At 37.4% G+C, this 19,460-nt stretch overlaps 1 protein-coding gene across 4 annotated transcripts in view; it reads left to right on the top strand.

Moving 5' to 3' along the window:
• LOC126367434 (Ca(2+)/calmodulin-responsive adenylate cyclase) overlaps positions 1-19,460 on the top strand; it is a 95,664-nt gene that overhangs the window by 44,967 nt on the left and 31,237 nt on the right. For all 4 annotated transcript variants that reach the window (XM_050010936.1, XM_050010939.1, XM_050010937.1 and 1 more), the window contains one exon: positions 1,526-1,644. In XM_050010936.1, coding sequence (XP_049866893.1) covers positions 1,526-1,644 — 119 coding nt within the window. The remainder of the gene's footprint in view (positions 1-1,525; positions 1,645-19,460) is intronic.

The following is a 19,460-nucleotide window of genomic DNA, read 5'->3' as shown; positions in this document are numbered from 1 at the left end:
CGGTGGCGGCGCATTTCAATTCAGTTTCAATGTCTCTATAGCGATGCCGAGATAGCGAACACGTTTCTCTTACGAATCCACCTTACTGGCGTACTCGACGTAAAAAGCAGGCGCCAGCTTATATACTTAGGTACGTACAGTATTATACGTAATAGCAGGATATTATTGAGGTGCGGAGGCAAGAGCACGTTAAAAGAAAACAACTAAGCATTTCATTGAACTTTGGCATTACTTTCTTGCAAACGATAAATAAATAAATATAAATACTTAAAAGCTTTTTATTTCCCTTACATTTTAACAAAATATAATATTTTTACTTTATTTGTTAATTTTTGTTAGTACTTCTTGTCTTAGTTCTGTGTTAATATTGTAAGTAAGGGGCCGCCAGTGCGGTAAAAGCCTACTCCAGTCTTGCAATTGCTATCTTACAAAGGATATATAGGTAGTAAATAGCTACAATTAAGCCTTACATACCATCCACGATAAGCCCAAAATATGAAGATTCGTCAGTATGGTACTTTCTAAGTTGTATTTCTAAGTATTTTATGTCTCAGTTCATGCAGAAGCGTGACAGCGTAGTGTAAACCAGGGTGGTAGCCCGCAGTTTGTAGAACACTTGCCTCTCACGTTGAGGTAGCAGGTTCGAATCCAGCCTAAACAAATGACCGTCGAATTTGTTTTCAAATTCATGTTTCGATCATAAATGATCATCGTGACGAAACCCACATTCCCGAGAAATGCATTTTCGGAGGTATGTGTCCTAACCTGCATTGGGCTGGATTTCCCTTCGCGGGAAGAAAGATAAACAGGCAGTCGCTTCTGTATAAAACCGGACCTGTCAAATATTCAGGTTAGGTAAACGGACCCTGTGAAAAACGGGATAATGGTAGGGGGATGATAAAGTCATGCAGAAGCATACTTTATGATATTCGTTTTGTTTATATACGTCAACTCATAACTATCCAACTAGCTTTGTAATTTTGTTATTACTTACTGTATGTAGGCTACGGCAGTAGTGGACGGAATAATTATGTGTTTTATGGACCATATTAAAGCTATAAAATGTACAAAATGCGTGGCGGTTAGCAACATAATTACAGGTTCCCTTTAGTTTTATGGACTTGATTATGCATTTAATCTAGACTAGGATAACAAGCTTCTAATATTTATTTATGTAGTTTTATGAGTTTTTGATGGAACGCGCAATCCTGACATTATTAGAAGCGGAAATTCTTTACAGTTTAGCTCTGAAAACTGATAAATCTAAGATTTTATGAGCAACAACAAATGAAAACAGCAAATACCAACACTCGTTTTTTTTTTAAATAAGCTTTATCTTTGTATACCATGTCACAATTCTGTTTGTGAGACAGTAATAAACTGAAGTAAATGAATATTTTATATGTGTGTAAAATCGAGGAATAGGTAGGTACATCAATCTATGTTACTTCGACGCCAGTGCGCAGTAGGCGTCTGTCGAATAAGATGAATTAGAAATTAACTTTATGCTAATATCCCGTCACAGGAACGATTGCTGCTGTCGGTGCTGCCACAACACGTTGCCATGGAGATGAAGAATGACATCATCTCCCCCGTGGAGGGCCAGTTCCACAAGATATACATCCAGAAACACGAACAAGTCAGGTGAGTGAACTATACTTTGACGTGTCTATTACAAACACAACTATGCCAGTTACGTTAGAATTTACGACAATCTAGCCAGCTGTTAATCATTACTCGAACCTTATATTACCATCTATACTACTTCAACTCAACTATTTTATGGAGCAATATCTTATCCGTGTCGCGAGGTTTTGGCCACTCTCCAAATTGAGACACTATTCTTTCCAATTCAATGCTTTGTTCTCTACACTCGACTTGATTACAAATGTGTTCGTTATTAATAATTTCAACCTGTAATGACGTCTCGTATGATGTCAATAATTTGTTGCTAAAAGGTTGGTGGAAAAATGTCGTGTTGAATAGTTAAAAGCAGTATTTGATGTAGACAAACAGTAAGAGTCCAACGACAATTGAATCCATGGACTTGATAAGTGTTTTCAAACACAAGAGTTCAAAGTTTATACAAAGCAATTACGTCATCTTGTCTTTTCCAAACTCGCAATTATTCAGTGCCTGTTTAACGTACGCAAATCGTTTGAATTCTTTGATATTGAATACAATTTACAGTTCGACACAATTTACTGTGAGTCTGTTTCATTCGCAATTTCAGCTCGTGTCATTCGGACTGGTTCAAAAGGGGGAAAGGTTTGCTTATGTGCTCATTCTTTCACTCGGTTTTGCTTGTCAGTCGGCGAGAAGACAGGCCTGCTAACTCAGGCTGAAATAACAATCTGGGTAAAAGGGGCAAAATCAATAATGTTCCAGAACACTGAATGTCTATCATAACTAAACTTCTACAGAACATGAATACCAATGCGCACAATATTAAGTAGTATTCGGTTTTGGTATCCATACATCCGATGTTTATAGTTAATCGCAAGTTCGCGTGTGGGATTATGAGAGGTATTAACTGAATAGGATGTATGTTACCTATATCTATTTCTTTAAGATAAAGGCTGTAAGTGAAGTTGCACGTGAATTTATACCTTGTTGACGCCATGTTCATAAGTTAAGTTATAACTTAACATGTTTCTTGGTATTTAGTCGTACTACAAATGTCTAATGTTACCACCGACACGTTTTAAACTAATTGTTAATCTACGTGAGTTTATCAGCGTCTGCCGTGGTAAGTGGTTGGCACATTAAGATTACTCCCTTATCGCCGCTAATTACTTGAGTCTTGTTCGTGATTAGAGCACTTTACTCGTTCCAAGTAAACTCGGATGTATTAGAATGTAGCTGTCATAGCCAGCTGGCGTGGTTGCCATTTAGCACGCGGCGTTGTTCGCGAGACAGTTGTTTTGAAGCTCAATTTGGCTTGTAAGTCGTTAGGCTACGTATAACGTCTACCCGTGAATAAATAGGTACGCAAGCATTACCGTGTAGGACGATGATGCTATTATTTGTCCATATGATATCATTGTTTGCACAGCCCTCGATATTGACGGCTGTGTCGTTAGAAACTATGGAACAATCACGTTTACTAATTGTTTTGTAAAACGAAAATCTTGTTGTTTATAGACTCTGTGTCTTTCTCTGTATAGTAACCAACACAACAATAGTGAAACGAGCGATTGTGCGGTCAAATCAAAGAAAGGCTTTGAAATCGAATCCGCGTTCGTCGTTAATGTTCTACTTGTGGTTGATTGTCTGCTGGTTTACAATATTAGGCTAATATAATTTATCATAGGCGGGTAGAACAATTTGGCCACGACTCAGATGTGTAGATTAAACAAAGGAGGTCAGTTTTGACGTTGGTCAAATCCGATATTAACGCAACCGCGTGTTCTGTTTCGTCAACATTCGGTTAAATATGAAATGTTCACACGGGATCGTTGACTTCAGTCGGCGAACTTTTGTCGGCTGGTTAGAGACCAATAATTGTCCAACTGTAGCGTATAAATAGACTTAGGGTAAGGTTGCTTAAGTCGTACCCCCTAAGGAAGTAATGCTGTAAAATTCAGTACAATAGAAATAATACAAAAACATCTGCATCTAAAGAATCTTTATTTATTTGCTTTTTAATTAATAATCACAGAAACTTAAAATCTTTTATCAAAACAGGTATTATAACGTTTTTTCCAAAATATAGCTTCGGTACGATTAAGGCGCCTGGTTGCCTAATTCGTACTACTTATAGCCTAAGTCGTACTTAGACAATAAATTTGAGAAATCATATTATAAACTATATAGAAAAACGATGAGGTAGTTCAAATTTTTCAGCAAGCTCGAAAGCAAGTTTTCTGAATTCAGTGGTAGTCAAACCGAAGAAACAAGACTCTAGATTCATCAAATGCTGTGCTAGTATTTCTTCCATGTCTGGTGACATGTCATTAGGTCTTCCAAATTTAGTTTTTCAATTCAAACCTTTTAAATGTCGTCGCAGTGTGGGCTTTGGTATATTAAATCTTCTACAGGCGTCATTAAAACCGATTTCTCCATTCCGATGTTTCTCTAAAGCTTCGTCCATAATCCTCTTGCTTCCAAATATTATACTTTCTTTTCGCCATATTTATAATCTGGTAAAAAATCTACTCATCTACTCATCCATCCATATCATCACGACCGTTATTCCCTAAGGGGGGTGGTCAGAAGCATATTCTAATCAAAGACCTGACCTATGCTCACGCTCCTACTTATTAAACAATTTTCTCAATACCTAAGTCGTACCGGTACGAGTAAGGAATTTTGCACAGGTACGACTTAAGCAGCGGGGTTTCTAAGTTTAAAATTAAAATCACTGGCATAACCTAAAAAAGTTCGAACGTTTGAGTATGTCTAAACGATTGCCAATTAAGTATTACAAATAAGTGTAAACAAAGAAATAATGTAAGGATCATATTCTTGGCATAAAAAGCTTACGAATGAGACAAAAATTTTAATGAAAATTGCGTAAAAACTTACTTCTTTGAATTATTTCTGCTGCACGAAGCCGGCCAGCAAACCATTTGTTTACGTTTGCTCGGGCGACTAAATAGTTCAGGCGGGCAACATTAGATGGCGCAATTTATAAGTATCAGACAAGATATAGCCGCGGTACGACTTAGGCCGTGGTACGACTTAAGCAACCTTACCCTATCGCGATCTATTGCACGTAGTTCATATCACACTGTAAATAACGGCTCCGGGACCGAGACTTGGTGCCTTTTATCAGAACACACTACATACATTATGCATTTCTAAAGTGTACATAATTTTAATGTCTTTATAATGTTAATTGCAGTATGTAGGTAATACAATTGCAATTCCCATAAGTAAATCAAAAGATACAGGAATTAAATCAACGTTTATATTGTAAAATTCTATTTTACGACACTTTGTTTGCCTACAGATCAATCAGTATAGAGCAATCTTCTTTGATACAGTGTGGTCGGTTCACATGGATTTTTATAGTCCATTATTCTTTGAAAATAAAGTCGGTTAATTGGTTTCTTTACATTTTGCGCTAATTCTACTTGCGTACAGTTAATCGAATTTCTGATTGGCGTCGGTGATTAACTTTTGTTTCATACTGTGTGCGTAATTGTATACTTCCTCGCCGCGGGTTAGGTTTTTAACTCGTATATGACTGGATGGGGTTTAGTAATACGTAGTGGGAAATAGAGTATTAAGAGCACTTAATAGATTATATGATTTTGGTGCCTTAACGGTCAAAGATATTAACGGTAAAGACAAGACTTGGCCATTATTACTTTTGATATTAGTATTAGTAGAGCGGCTAGGATAGCACCAAATCTGGAGAAGTTGGAAGTTGGCACCGGCCGCGACACAAGCCATCTGCCAACTCGCAGTACTTGACGGCTGTTGTGAAGTTCCACCGATGTAACTGCCAAGTGATTGCTTTGTATACAAGCCCACGGTGACGTCAAGTCGCACACTTCACGTTGTTTACAGACGATTACCGACAAATGACGTTGATATGATTTATTTTCCTCAGATTTGTGTTTCCGTTGTTTTTGGTACCCGGAAATGGGAGCCGTACTTACATTGGCAGCACTCCTGTACTGTCTTAAGTTGCATGTCCATTAGGGACGATCTTAGTTCGGTTCCTTTGTGATTTTGGAGAGTAGTATTTAGTCGCTTCGCCTAGGTTTGCCTCTAATTGGAACGTTTTTTCGTATTCAGCCTAGAGCCTACTACTTAATAAAAAGATATATATTATGTTTTTTACTTTGTTATACCTGCCTTACATATACATACAACTCATGAAATCCTTCTTCGGATAGTAGAGTCATCAGAAAATAGCTTGCACTTCTTTTTCTTCTTATCGTGTGAATTGTGAAGTGGAATACCAACCTCACCAACCCTGTTGTGTGAGGTGTCAGGCTTATTATTGAGCCGCCAAAGGCCCCTGACATGGCTCATGTAACGACTACATACTTACATCAGTAAGTAGTAATCGGGACCAACGGCTTAACGTGCCTTCCGAAGCACGGATCATCTTACTTTCGGACAATCAGCTGATCAGCCTGTAATGTCCTAACCAAACTAGGGATCGCAAAGTGATTTTTGTGATATGTCGCGACCGGGATTCGAACCCGGGGCCTCTGGATCGTGAGCCCAACGCTCAACCACTGGACAACGGAGGTCGTCGCAACTTGGTGTAAAGGAGTTTTTATTTAATAAATAGGTCACCAGTACATGGCACACAATGCGCCCATTAAGTACCTATATAATACACTACTTGATCCCTTAATCGCTTTCTACGGCATGCCTGCTTATAAGCAGAGTAGATTTCCTTTATTGTGACTTGGATTTCAAATGGGATAAGAAACATAACACATATATCATATACTTATAGTACCTACAGGACATCGTTATATGTAGTAACATAGTAAGAAAATTACGTACATATCTTTCATTGTTTTCACGGAAAATGACAGAAGATAGTGTGTCTGGCTTTTATAGAGTCGTGGAAGACCTGACATTTTATGAGTACTTACGTAAATAAAGGTTGCAAATGCGTACGTGAAAGTGGAGTACTTTTATACTACTCGGGCAAGTACTATTTAAAAGCCAGTAAATCTGGTACGACCCAAAAGTAGTAAAGTTTGAGCAACATCTTAAATTAGAAACGTGATCCTCTTTTATCGGACTTGTGATAATTTTGTACCGTGTCTGTGGTCGTTGTGTATGTAAATTGGATATTTAAAATACTCGTTTCTCTATACAATCATATAAATAAATGAGTCATAACTAATTTACACAAGTATAAACCGAAACTACTAATCCATGTTAGAAAATAAAACCTGTAAGTATATTAAGAATAACCCTTTCGGCTTTTGAGTGAAAAAAAATAAATACTACATAATATTATTGAAATACAACCATTTCCGTTTTCATTGAAACGTTTAATTCCCGAGAAATGCATTTTCGGAGATATATGATCTAACCTGTACTTATTAGGCTAGTTTTCCCGTCGCGGGTTGGAAGGTCAGACAGGCAGTCGCTGCTGTAAAGAACCAGACCTGACAAATCTTCAGATATGTAAGCGGAACCTGTGAAAAACGGGAGGTTAGGTTAAAACGTTTGAAGATGATTGATGTTCGATGATGATGATGACTTTTTTAAATTCAAAATCATGTCCGCTAGCTCAATGTACGTTTCAGCATTGTTTGGCAAAATTATTAATATTTAAGTCATTTATAACAGTAGGTTTGTTTAATTAAATGTCTTTTGTTTGCGTTGTATGTGGCCTGGTTCATTTCCAACGGGAGGTGATGCGAATCGCCGGGTCAATGTTACTAGGGTTACCTGCGTGATTTTGATAATAAAATAAAATTATTAAATCTAATTAGAATTAGTTATTTAATCATTAATAAACTTTTTTTCCTTTTGTTCAAACTGAAAAAAAGCAGGTGTTAAAAAAATAAATATCGACTTTATTTGTAATGTATGATCGTGCGATTTTACGCATAAATGTGGTTTTACTTAATTAGAGTATGGACTTATGATAGGCAAGTCTGGTAACCTATTGCTACAGTCACAGAACGTCTTTTAGATCGGTTATCATATTTTATTGAATATACTTACAAATTGCGTCTTACGTGCCCGCGATTGTAGACATTACTAAAAGTGTGTGTACCTAAACATAAGCGTTTTTGTATGAATGAAAAGCTCCAAGCTTTGTCTGAAATTCTTGGCATGTGATTGCAAAATGGTAGCCCTACAGCGACGCACCTCCTCTGAATCACCGTGCTCATTTAAATCCTCGAGCTATTTGCTCAATATTACATTGTTTAGTGCTCGACTCAACCAACTTGCTTCGTTATATTCCACACTGCTAGTAATCCCAAATGGTCCATTTTCACTCGAATTAAAGCAGAACATTAATTGCAGTGCTTAGTAGTTTTGCACTTCGATTAAGTTAATTTGGCTATCGAACTTGTATTAAGTAGATATACTTAGGGTGGTATTAATAAACTAATCGCAGCTGAGACTGCCCTCAAAATCATTCTCAAGTCTCTGTTTTATATAAGGACTGTCACATCGACATGATCTTGAGGGCAGTCTCGAAGCTGAGATTAGTTTATTAATACCACCCTAAGTTATCGCCATTATAACGATAGTCGATGCATGCCATTGCACGGAAGCTCGATTATGTATTCTGATTGGTGTCGTTTTTTTATTCATAATACATTATTCGGAAAACATTCAACAACGCAAAAGTGCATTATATCTGTCTTACACAAGAATAAAGTACCTACCTACTCGCAATATTTTTTCAGAAGTCTAGATTGACATATGGAAATGGTCTGCGTGTTTTTTTATGAAAACGTTTTTCAAAGTGTGAACGGTCTATTTTATTGATAGTTATCAAGATTTTATACGATTTTATTTTGCAAATTCGGATAGGTGCTCACGTTTTATCTCGTATTCTATACTTTTCAGCGATATTACTGCTGTAAGTCCATTTAATCTACTCTTTGATTGCAAAAAGCTTTTAAAGTGCATGGTCGCTTTGTTCAACGTCATTGGGGCTTCATTCTTTTAAACCTCAATGTAAGTCTGATTTTTTTTCGATCTTATAACTCTGTGCTTAAAACCTATTTTACTTCGGGACCATCTGTTCGATGAAATTAATTTGTGCGGTGACATATTGCAAGGTTTTCGACCCAATCTTTGTTTTATTGCTTTGCTATCATCTCGTCAATACTTTTTTCTAGCGAAAGTCTTTTGAAAGTTGATCCATAAGTTTTGCTTTGCCCACACAAGAAACGATTTGAATGACAAAATTATTTTATTACTATGTGGGAGTTTGTATATATATGAGTAGCCAGTTTCTCTGATTTTAATTTATAGATATAGAATACACAATGAGAAAGACGATTTAATATATACCGCAACATAATTTGTTAGTATAATTAAATCTATTGATGTTGTATGTCTTGAATTGAACGGGTTGAATAGACGTTGGCAATCTCGCTTGTCACGTATTGAGTTATTACAGTTTCTAGCTTGGAGTCGATGTTTATTCGTATACCTGCTATTTTGGTGTTCTCTCGTCTAAAACGGGAAATGTTTCATTGAAGAGTTGAGAATAGCACTCGTACTCATACACAACGGTCGCTAGTTCGCACGTTGTCGCGTTGGCCTGATCCCAAAATCTAAATAAATGTCATCTAAAATCTTGTCAGAAACACCTTTTCTGGTACAAACAGCAATAAAGTTCCATAATATACACTTAGTCCTGGATAATTAGTGTTCCTAGGACCAAATGCGTAAGTAAAAAAAACCTGTTTATCACTCATGAAGCAAATACATTTTCATCTCCGGCGGGCTGCTTCCTAGGTTTGTAGGTTACACTGAAACGTAATTTGTCACTGTATAAATAGTTAATAGAATCGGGCAATGCCTTGCGAAAATCCATTAGTACAAAATCCAACTATGTTTTGTCCTAAGATTGATTAGGGATTGCCGGCGTCGCTTTGGATTTGTTTACACCTAGACTAATATAGGACTAGTTATTATCATAATTAAAACACAAAATAATTATGGATCGGATAAATTACTAGTATATTAAATATAAACAAATAAATGATCTAAAAATAACAATATTAACAAAACTAGGACTAGTTGTATGTTAGATTAGATAAACAAACATGTTTTCTTGATAAAGTACAATGGTAGCTCAGTACCAGTTCTAATGTTACCAGTACATTAGCGGGCATTAGTTATTGCTACAAATATTTGCCTAGTGTCGCCTATCACTGTTCATAGCTAAAATGTTTTGCCAATGACGTCGACCAGAGTCACAAAACTCACAGAGCTATTTAGCTCCGCATTGTTTCATACTGGCTACGCTACAGTACAAGTTATTTAGTTTTAGTACTGCATTTAAGTTTATAATCATTTGTATTCAAATCTACATGCACGTTTTTGATAGAAATGATGTTTTTTTTATTTCTAAACTTTCGGTCTTTGTCGCATTACAATTGCAAGAACAAACACATATCTCTCTCTCTATTTATGAGCTGCGCTCTTGTCAGTGGAGTAATCGCCATTCCAAACACACACAACCAAACACAAACACATATAACCTTATAAAAAATATGCGTGCCTATAAAAAGTAAAGTACAACCTATGCATAAACTCGCGCCTATTTCCCAGTGGTGTAAGCAGACTAAGAAATAAGTAAGCTTTGCTTACGATAATGCTTTCGTCTAAAAGCCAAGTGGCATTTAGTGCTCTTGAAGCGTTTGAACTTACTACTTAAACTTAGGTACCCTAAGTTCTAAATTGTACTTAAGTGTTCTGCTGCATTGTTCAAGTTACATACTTACCTAAATTATATAAATAGGTGTACGTATACTTAGGTATTGGAAAACGTGTTCAGTCGCTTGTTTAGTGAAATGTGTTCATGACCTTAAGCACAGGGCACCCCAGACACTTCATACACATTGACGTTATCGCACGAGCATAAAATACTAAAGTAAGACCAAAGGGGGGGGGGGGGGCTTTGGATAAACGTAGCTCAGCTGCTGGTGGGGAGCGTAGAGTTGCCATTCTATACGTAGTATTATTTCTTATTCTATACTAAGAGTGAGTAAACATTTTTAGCCTTTTGCTTTCCAGGTCATATTCGAACATATACACTAAAATGATAAAATAAAATAAAAAGAACAGTCCGCGCGCAGCCTTCACGATTCAAGACGAAAGTAAGACCGAGGGGGGGTGAGATAAACTTAACTCAGCCGCTGGTGAGGATCGAAAAGTTGCCGATCTATACGTAATTATTCTTTAAGCTAACGTACCTATATTTGGGGCATATTCTTATCGCTGTTAGCATAGGCACTATATCAAATAATTTGCGTGTAGCTGTAATATAGATCTCTGTTGACTTTATGTTGCTATTCGGCAATTTATAGGCTTTATCGCTGTAAATATAATATGGCAAACGGTTATGGCGTTGAGTCGTAGTAGGCTTTATGCATATGGGTAGATATTATGTATTATACAGATGTATTTAGTCGGATACTAATACATATCTATTGTATCTAGTGATGGGCAGGGAAAGAAAAAATTGGGTGGGAAAGAAAAAATATCGGGAAAATATGGGAAAATAAAATAAACACCCGAAAAATTCCCGAATCATGGGAAAATATTTTTTATTTCATTATTTTTAATCTTATTATTATTTGTATGTCGTTTCCATGTCTCGGGTCGGGTCTGTCATGGAGTCCCGGACTTTTGGAAGGCGTGCGTGGGGCCGAAGCCAACACGTGGAGTCCCCTTAAGACAATTTACTCTAAATGTGTTGTGACATCAACCGGCGATTATCCCTGTATGCACTATGGGAGTGCACCCAAAGACAATCCCTGCTTCGTGTAGGACTATTGCAGATTATGGGAACAAAAGGAACGGGGCTATTGGGTTGGGGGTTAGTGAACCGGGATACTGGGGCTATGGGGGACTATGGCGCCTGCTCGACCAATTTTAATAACAGAGACACATTGGGCAGGCGGTGACTCGTCACTAACTGGTTGGGTCACCTATCTAGCCGACGCGACTGGACGGCAAGGCAACAACATGGTTGTGAGCATCTCAGGATGTCAAGAGGTGTACACCGCTTTCTGCGAGGCGGTTTACCCGCCTTACCAACTCGCGACTTATGCATCTTTCACTTCCACCCTGCGAGCGTATAGCTCTAACGCCCCACTCTGGCTGGCCAATGAAGGCAAGCCAGAGGTGAGAGTCCTGCGGCCCCCGCTAAGGTCCACTCCGGCCAGCCAGTACTGTCACCATCTTTGTTGCTCTTCTTTGGACTCTCTCGAGTAAAGAGAGATCTCTCTCTAGTAGAGTCCTTCCGATAGTAAAGTCTCCATATTTGAAACCCATGTTCTAACAGCGGTCTGACGTAAGTAAGTTTTGTAAAGCCTAAGAAACAATTCCGTATCTATATGATAAAAAGCTTTTCTAATTATGTATAAGAGGGAGTTATCCTTATTAGTGATTCCAATAATGTGTTCGTCCCACTTTAGATTATGTGTTATCGTTATTATCTGAACATTTTTTACTATGACACCAGAGGTGTATGACCATTAATTTGGCTTTAATTGGATTTTAAAAATCTCGATTTTTCATACATTTTGTAAAAAATAATATTATGTCCGTTGGGAAAAAGAGGTATACAAGCGTATTACAAAGGACCGTTAGAACATTTATTAGTATGGCGCCAAACTTCTATGACCATTATTGGACTTTCAGTTTTGGTTAATATGTTAAAATACCGGCCATCGAAAAAAATATGTCGAATCTGTCTAATAGTTGCTTCTCAATATTTTTTAATAACACCAAACATCTATGACCATTATTTTGACTTTTATTGGAATTTACGTTTTAGTTCGAATGTGAAAAATGCTGACCAGCAAAAATATCATGTTGAGAGTATCGAGTAGATGCCTGTTATATTTTTTTTCTATAGCGCCAAACTTGTATGACCATTAGTTTGGCTTTTAGTGTATTTTAAAAATCTTGATTTCTTATTTATTTTGTATGAAAATAAAGTGCTTTGGGTAAAAAATGCGGTACGGCGGATTACAAAGGACCTTTAGAACATTTAATAATCCGGCGCAAAACATTTTTGACCGTTATGTTGACTTTTTATTCATCTCTCTTTCCGTTTTGGTTCAAATGGGAAAATGTCAGCCAGCGAAACAAATAAGTCAAATCTTTTGGTAAACGACTTGAAACGTATTTTTACGATACTACCAAATGTCGACTTTGGCTTTTATTTGACTTTAAAAAAAACTTGTTTTATACATTTTAACAATGACAACAAGCAGAGCTTTCCCAATGACTAGTTATTAGTCAGATAAATACTTTGTGTTTTTGTTTTGTGTGTTGTTAGGTGAACTTCTATATTAATACTATCTGATTTTAGATATGACGTTGACTGTAGTTTTTGCATTCGACTCAACGTTACGGCCTAAGTTTAGGTTGAATTATGGTATTGATTCACCTTGACCGTAAATGGTTACCACCCTCCAAAGATAAGCTTGCCATCTAGTGACGAAACTCGTATTTTGGCATGACGCCTGAAGTATCTGTTAGGGAAAACAGGAGTCGGGTAGTTGTACTTATAATAAACTTTTTCTATTCTATTCTACTTTGCAAGTATGCCTATCACAATGTCCTGGTGCTACTCGGCCGATAACATAGTACTTACCTCTATCACCCCGCTGTTTATTCCTTGTATACACTTTTCTTTAAAAAAGTAGCTTCTTAAGCGTGTATCACCATCAGGTAAGGTAGTGGTCAAACGTAAACCTATTTTTCAAAAGACGACCACCATATTACGCCTTTAGCAAGATAGTTCCATTATCACTAGATAAAACTTTTTTTTGATTTTTGAAAAATCGAATTAAGTTCAAAATATTGGTCATAGTCGTTTAATGCCATAGTAATAAACATTCTGACGATCCTTTAAATAACGCACCTGTTGTATTTTATTTTTATACAAAATGAATCAAAAATCAAGTTTTTTTTAAATCCCACAAAAGCCAAACTAATTAATGGTCATACACGTTTTTGTCATAGTTAATAATGTCTCGATAGCTTTGACATGTGTTTTTTGCTGACCGGCACTTTTCACATAGAAACTATAACGTAAAGTCCAACAAAAGTCAAAATAATGGTCATAGACGTTTGGTGCCCTAATAATAAATGGTCAAATGGATAAGTTCTAACGGGATATACAAATATTGTTTCATGGCCGGCACTTCACATTTTCACCAAAAATGTATGAAAATTCAGTTTTTTTTAATTCGAATAAAACCGAAAATATTGACCCTACAGCTTTGGTGCCATAGTAATAAATGCTCAGACAGATAAGTTCTAAGAATAATACCATTATTGTTACTTGGCCGGCACTTTACATTTTCACCAAAAATGTATGAAAAATACAGTTTTTTAAAATCGAATAAAACCGAAGATATTGACCCTACAGCTTTGGTGCCATAGTAATAAATGCTCATACGGATAAGATCTAACGGAATATAGCAAAATTATTTTTTGGCCGGCACTTTGACTTCTGGGCCGAAATCCGATGATCTCCTTTAGATAAGTTTTTTAAGAGTTCATACGACACTACGACAGAAAATAAATTGGGCATAAGTAGGCATACATTATATTTAAATGGTCTTTGTTGGAAATCCTTACTTTTAATATAAATATATGCGATAAAAAATATTTTCCCTTGAAATGGGAATTTTTCGGGTTTTTTCCCTCAGAATTGGGAAAATTCCCAAAACGCGGGAATTTTCCGGGTAAGAACCCAACACTAATTGTATCAGCAAGTAATAAAAAGCAAGAAAAATGTTTTTGTCCATTGATACGCAAAGACAAATACCTAAGACAAATGCCTTATGGTCTTTCGCAAATATCTAGTCATTTTGTTGCTTCATATGCCGTAAAAAGGACGGATTTCTCTTGTCAACCGTAGTCTCTCGATAAGGAACTTAAAGCAGAATTATTTCCAAATTGTTTTAATTAAATTTATTGTTAAATAATGTACCATTTATTTTTATGTAAAAAAATCAGTTTTCGGTCAACGAAGGTATTTTAAGAACTTATCAGGCTTCGTTTACTAAGCCACCCTATTTCATTCTCTATGTATTTTGGGCACTGTATGGTCATGTGTGTCATCGACTTGTTTCTCAATAGGGAGCGCCGGTTCGTACCTCGGTGCTGGACTTTTACCAATGTTATTAATTTACTTTAAGTACAATTTTCACTACAACAGTTGGCTCAGCCATTATGACGGTGATATGGCTCACCACCTATCATGTTGGTATAATAGAAAGCTCGGTGAAGTATGGGTACTCAGTTCATCTTGCGATTGATGTACTTATGACTAACCTAATTGGGAATTATAGTCGTGAGCTTGTTATGCTATGTCTATTAGATTCCTTGTAGTGACAATAGATATAAAGGTATGAATATTACGCCCTTGACCGAGGACAAACACCTATGTTCCTTCTATATTTCCTTGTTGTACCATAATTACGAGTATGGGAGGCAGGTGCGATGGCCCAGGGGTGAAGCCCTTCGTCGCGAGTCCACAAGGCGTGTCCAATCGATACATGACGTGTCTTTGTCGTATTATACTGAGTACTCCGATCTATCACTCGCCTTGTGTCGTCGATAATCGAATTATAGCTATTCTTCACTTGACTGATAATAACATAATATTATATCGGTCTAGGTATATGGGCGTCGAAATGGCAAAAATCCTTCCAGGTACGGCAACGAAAACTTGAAATTTTCCATATCGGTTTTTTTTGACGTGAATTATTGTAGATTTGCCGCAGATGGCATTAACTACTTGGCCGGACAAATGGGGAGCGCTGAAGGCTCTCACCCGGTACGACGTTTAAGACAACAGGCCTGAGGGTGCCCAGTTGGGCGTGAACCTCGGCTCAGGGCGTCGTCTGAGAGTAAAAATATTTGAAAGAATTAATCGACCCTAGTGGGTCGATAGCGATAAGCGCTGAATGAGGGAAATCGTCGACCACGCCGGCGGGGTCGGTATCGGGGTCCTGAAGTGTTTGGTGTCGCGAGCTGATTGGCTGCCTCTATGGCTACAGTAATCGGGTCGTCTGGATCGTATATTACGTCCTTCGGACGCCGATACTTTTCAGTACCGTCCCTAAGAGGAATGTATTCGGAAACCGCAACTACCAGGGGATTTGGGTGGTGCGGAGCAGAATCGAAAAAACGTTTTGAAGCTACCCATATCGGTTAAAATCATCCAGGCATATGGAATAAGTTGACTACAGTTCACGCCGTGTCTAAACCTAAGGTTTATATAAATCTTACATAATGAACGACTGCGTGATATATGTATTATTTATTATTATTACATGGTACGAGACATCAGAAGCAGTCCCCCGATATTTTATTCTGACAAATTAGGACTTTGCCTTCCCAAGAGAGAACACAGTGACGAAGGATAAATGAACAGTCTAAAATGTCTCACATCTGAGGTCGCAGGTCGACCACTTTTACAAAAAAAGGGTGGCAGTTTGAATAAGTAGAATCATATTGGTGGAAATTACTGAGGTCCATAACCCTCTCAAGCTTAACTACTGACACGTGGTTTGTCTGAAATTAATCTTCTAGTTACGGTTACACATCCACTATCTCACTCCCTAGCATTATCCCGTTTTTCACAGGGTCCGTTTACCTAACTTGAAGATTTGACAGGTCCGGTATTTTTACAAAAAACGAGAGCCTCTGTCTAACCTTCCAACCTGTTAAGGGAAAACCAGCCTAATACAGGTTAGGTCACATACCTCCGAAAATGCAAATGCATTTTTAAAATGCAAATGTTATATTTTAGGTATGGCAAATGCCATAGTGGCGGCCAATCAGCTCGCGACACCAAACACTTCAGAACCCCGATACCGACCCCGCTGGCGTGGTCGACGATTTCCCTCATTCAGCGCTTATCGCTATCGATCCACTAGGGTCGATTAATTCTTTCAACTATTCTTCCTCTCAGACGACGCCCCGAGCCAGGCAACTGGGCACCCTAAGGCCTGTTGTCTTAAATTTCGTACTGGGTGGGAGCCCTCAGCGCTCCCCATTTGTCCGGCCAAGTAGTTAATGCCATCTGCGGCAAATCTACAATAAGTCACGTCAAAAAAAATGCATTTCTCCCACTCACCCATCCAATATCTGATTGGAGTATATTTATACGCTTGTCAGCCCGGCAGCGGTTAAGGTCGCGGGAAAAATATATGCGGGCGCGGGAAAATACATTCCTCATAATAAATATACCGATGACATAAAGCGACATATCACTTCTTAAACAGTTGTGAATTATTACTATTTCACCAGATTTTTCCTGAGATTTGACCGGCTTGGAATTCGAGATTTATTATCTTCCTGTAGTCCGCGGAAACAGTTTATTTTCCCAAGATAAAAACTATATTCCAACGGAAACTTTCCAAACAGTGAAATAATATTCCAAATGGGTTTAGTAAGTATTCGCTAGTTACGATTCTGACGTAATAATTTCATGAACCTTACGTCTCAATATGGGGAAGTAAAGTCGACGTTTCCCTCGACGGAGGAATCCCTGTTTTATTTAAAGACAAAAAATAATTAGCAAACGTAGAGGTGGAATGTTACACGTTTTGTCACTATATGTAATTATTATGACGTCATTTGGATGGTATAATTGCGACATGCGTTACTTTGTTAATGTTATAATATAATGCTTTGGGCTTTAAGTATAAAGCTTCACAAGTATAGAAACAACTAGCTAGGTTTGCTTTTTACTTTCAAGTGAAGTACAATAACTGCCGTTAATAGTGATTTTTATTCCTTCACGGTTGATAAGGTCTTATCCGGAGGTCCCGGGTTCGAATCCCGGTGGGGACATATCACAAAAATCATCGTTGTGATCCCCAGTTTGGTTAGGACATTACAGGCTGATCACCTGATTGTCTGAAAGTAAAATGATCCGAGCTTTGGAAGACACGTTAAGTCGGTGCTCCCGGTTACTACTTACTGATGTAAGTGAGTAATCGTTACATGAGCCATGTCTGGGGCCTTTGGCGGCTCATTAATAACCCTGACACCAGGGTTGATGAGGCTGGCAATTCACCTCACAACCCATACGATAGAAGAAGATATAGACTTATGCCGAGCAAAATATTTAAATACTTATAATTAACAAAATGGTACTATTCGACTAACTTAGCGCATTACCATCACTATGGATTATCGTTCCTTGGAGGCAAATGTAAACACTTGTAGGTCGTTTTATAAAGATTATAAAATGATACTAACTTTATTAAAAACATTTAGCTACTCGACACAACAGCGTATGAAGTTCCCCCAGGGTAGTGCCACGGGCATCTTCTATAACAAGCTTACTCGCAGAAAGTTTAATTCAATTTATTAAATGCCAGGCAGTGCAACAGATCAGGACGGGCGAGGTTGCTAGTAAGGCGATGCTCTCGTGTTAATTAAATACTAAATGAAAAAAAACCTCAACACGATGGGTACTTCGAAGAGAAAGAGAGTGAAAATACTTTGAGACTATGCGTAGGTAGGTACGTTACATAGAGAGACTTACATATGCAAAACATTACGTAAGAAAACTGTTTCTTTATGAATAGGTCGCGATTTGTATCCTTTTTCTATGTGATGGAACAATAAATTTATTATTCCTCTATTTGTGCTGAGATCTTTCTTGTTGCCAAATTTCATGATTCTATGTGTATGCGAAGTACCCCGAATGTTATTGTTTCCCGACGAAATGTATGAAAATAAGGCTAAAAATGACAGTAGGTATCTTTGAATTGCGTTGATTTAGAAGCTTGATTTTGTTATAGGTTCAAAGGACTGCATATATAAGTGTCAGATGTTGATTTCAACTTGATATCTTTACGCGAGTAAAAGGTCTTGACGGACAGACGACGGACGGACATAGTGATCATATAAGGGTTCCGTTTTCCTTTTGAGGTACGGAGTCCTACCATTAGCAGAGACTGAGACTATATCTAGACCTACAGATATATTCGTAAATATTTAGGCATCTTATTTTTATTGTTTTCGGGTGCAAGTGGTTTCCTACCACTACCCTATTTTTCCCTAAAAAAGTAGCACGGAGAACGCTACACCGAAAAGAGCGTGGCTCTTAAATTAATGATGATGATGATTTTTATTATAAGTTTTATTTTAATTACCTATAATGTCCACGTCCAATGTTCTTGTATCGTATTTTTTATTATCTATCTAATTTATCGTCGCAACAAAGACATTATTAGTACCAAAAAATGGTAGCAATACTGTGTTTATGGGTTGTATAAAACGATGTCAATTTGTCACGTATCACGTCATACGAACATTTGGTCCCAATCCCTTTACGTTCATTTTCGATTGTCACTAAAAATACAACAGTAAATTAACAGTGTTGATATTTTCTAGTCGATATTTTTTTTAGTTCTTAATGACTATTATTACTTAGATAAATTAGTAATCTGGCTATAGGTACATGAATTTTATATTATTTCTTCGTAGTGAAACGCATAATTTTGTTACTGTAATGAAGAGTTTTGTATTTTGTATTTGTTGTCCTCTAGAAATGGGATTCCCAAAAGAATAGAGTAGATATGTATAATATTATGAAGCATACTCTAACGCGCTTCATCGCAGGTTGGTGATAGAGGCGTTCGCCTAAGTATTCAAACGAGGCAATGCTTTTTATGTGTGCACAGCTAATTATTATTCTTAACTCTTAAGACGATGGTAATAGGGATTCGATCACAATCTGAATGCGGAGAAAAGGTGATCTGTCCTTACTTCCCAAGGCTTTCTGGAAA

Source organism: Pectinophora gossypiella, chromosome 6 (genome assembly GCF_024362695.1).
Source record: "Pectinophora gossypiella chromosome 6, ilPecGoss1.1, whole genome shotgun sequence".
NCBI classification, from domain to species: domain Eukaryota; kingdom Metazoa; phylum Arthropoda; class Insecta; order Lepidoptera; family Gelechiidae; genus Pectinophora; species Pectinophora gossypiella.
Note: the sequence above shows the minus strand (reverse complement) of the source record. Positions and strands in the feature narration are given on the sequence as shown.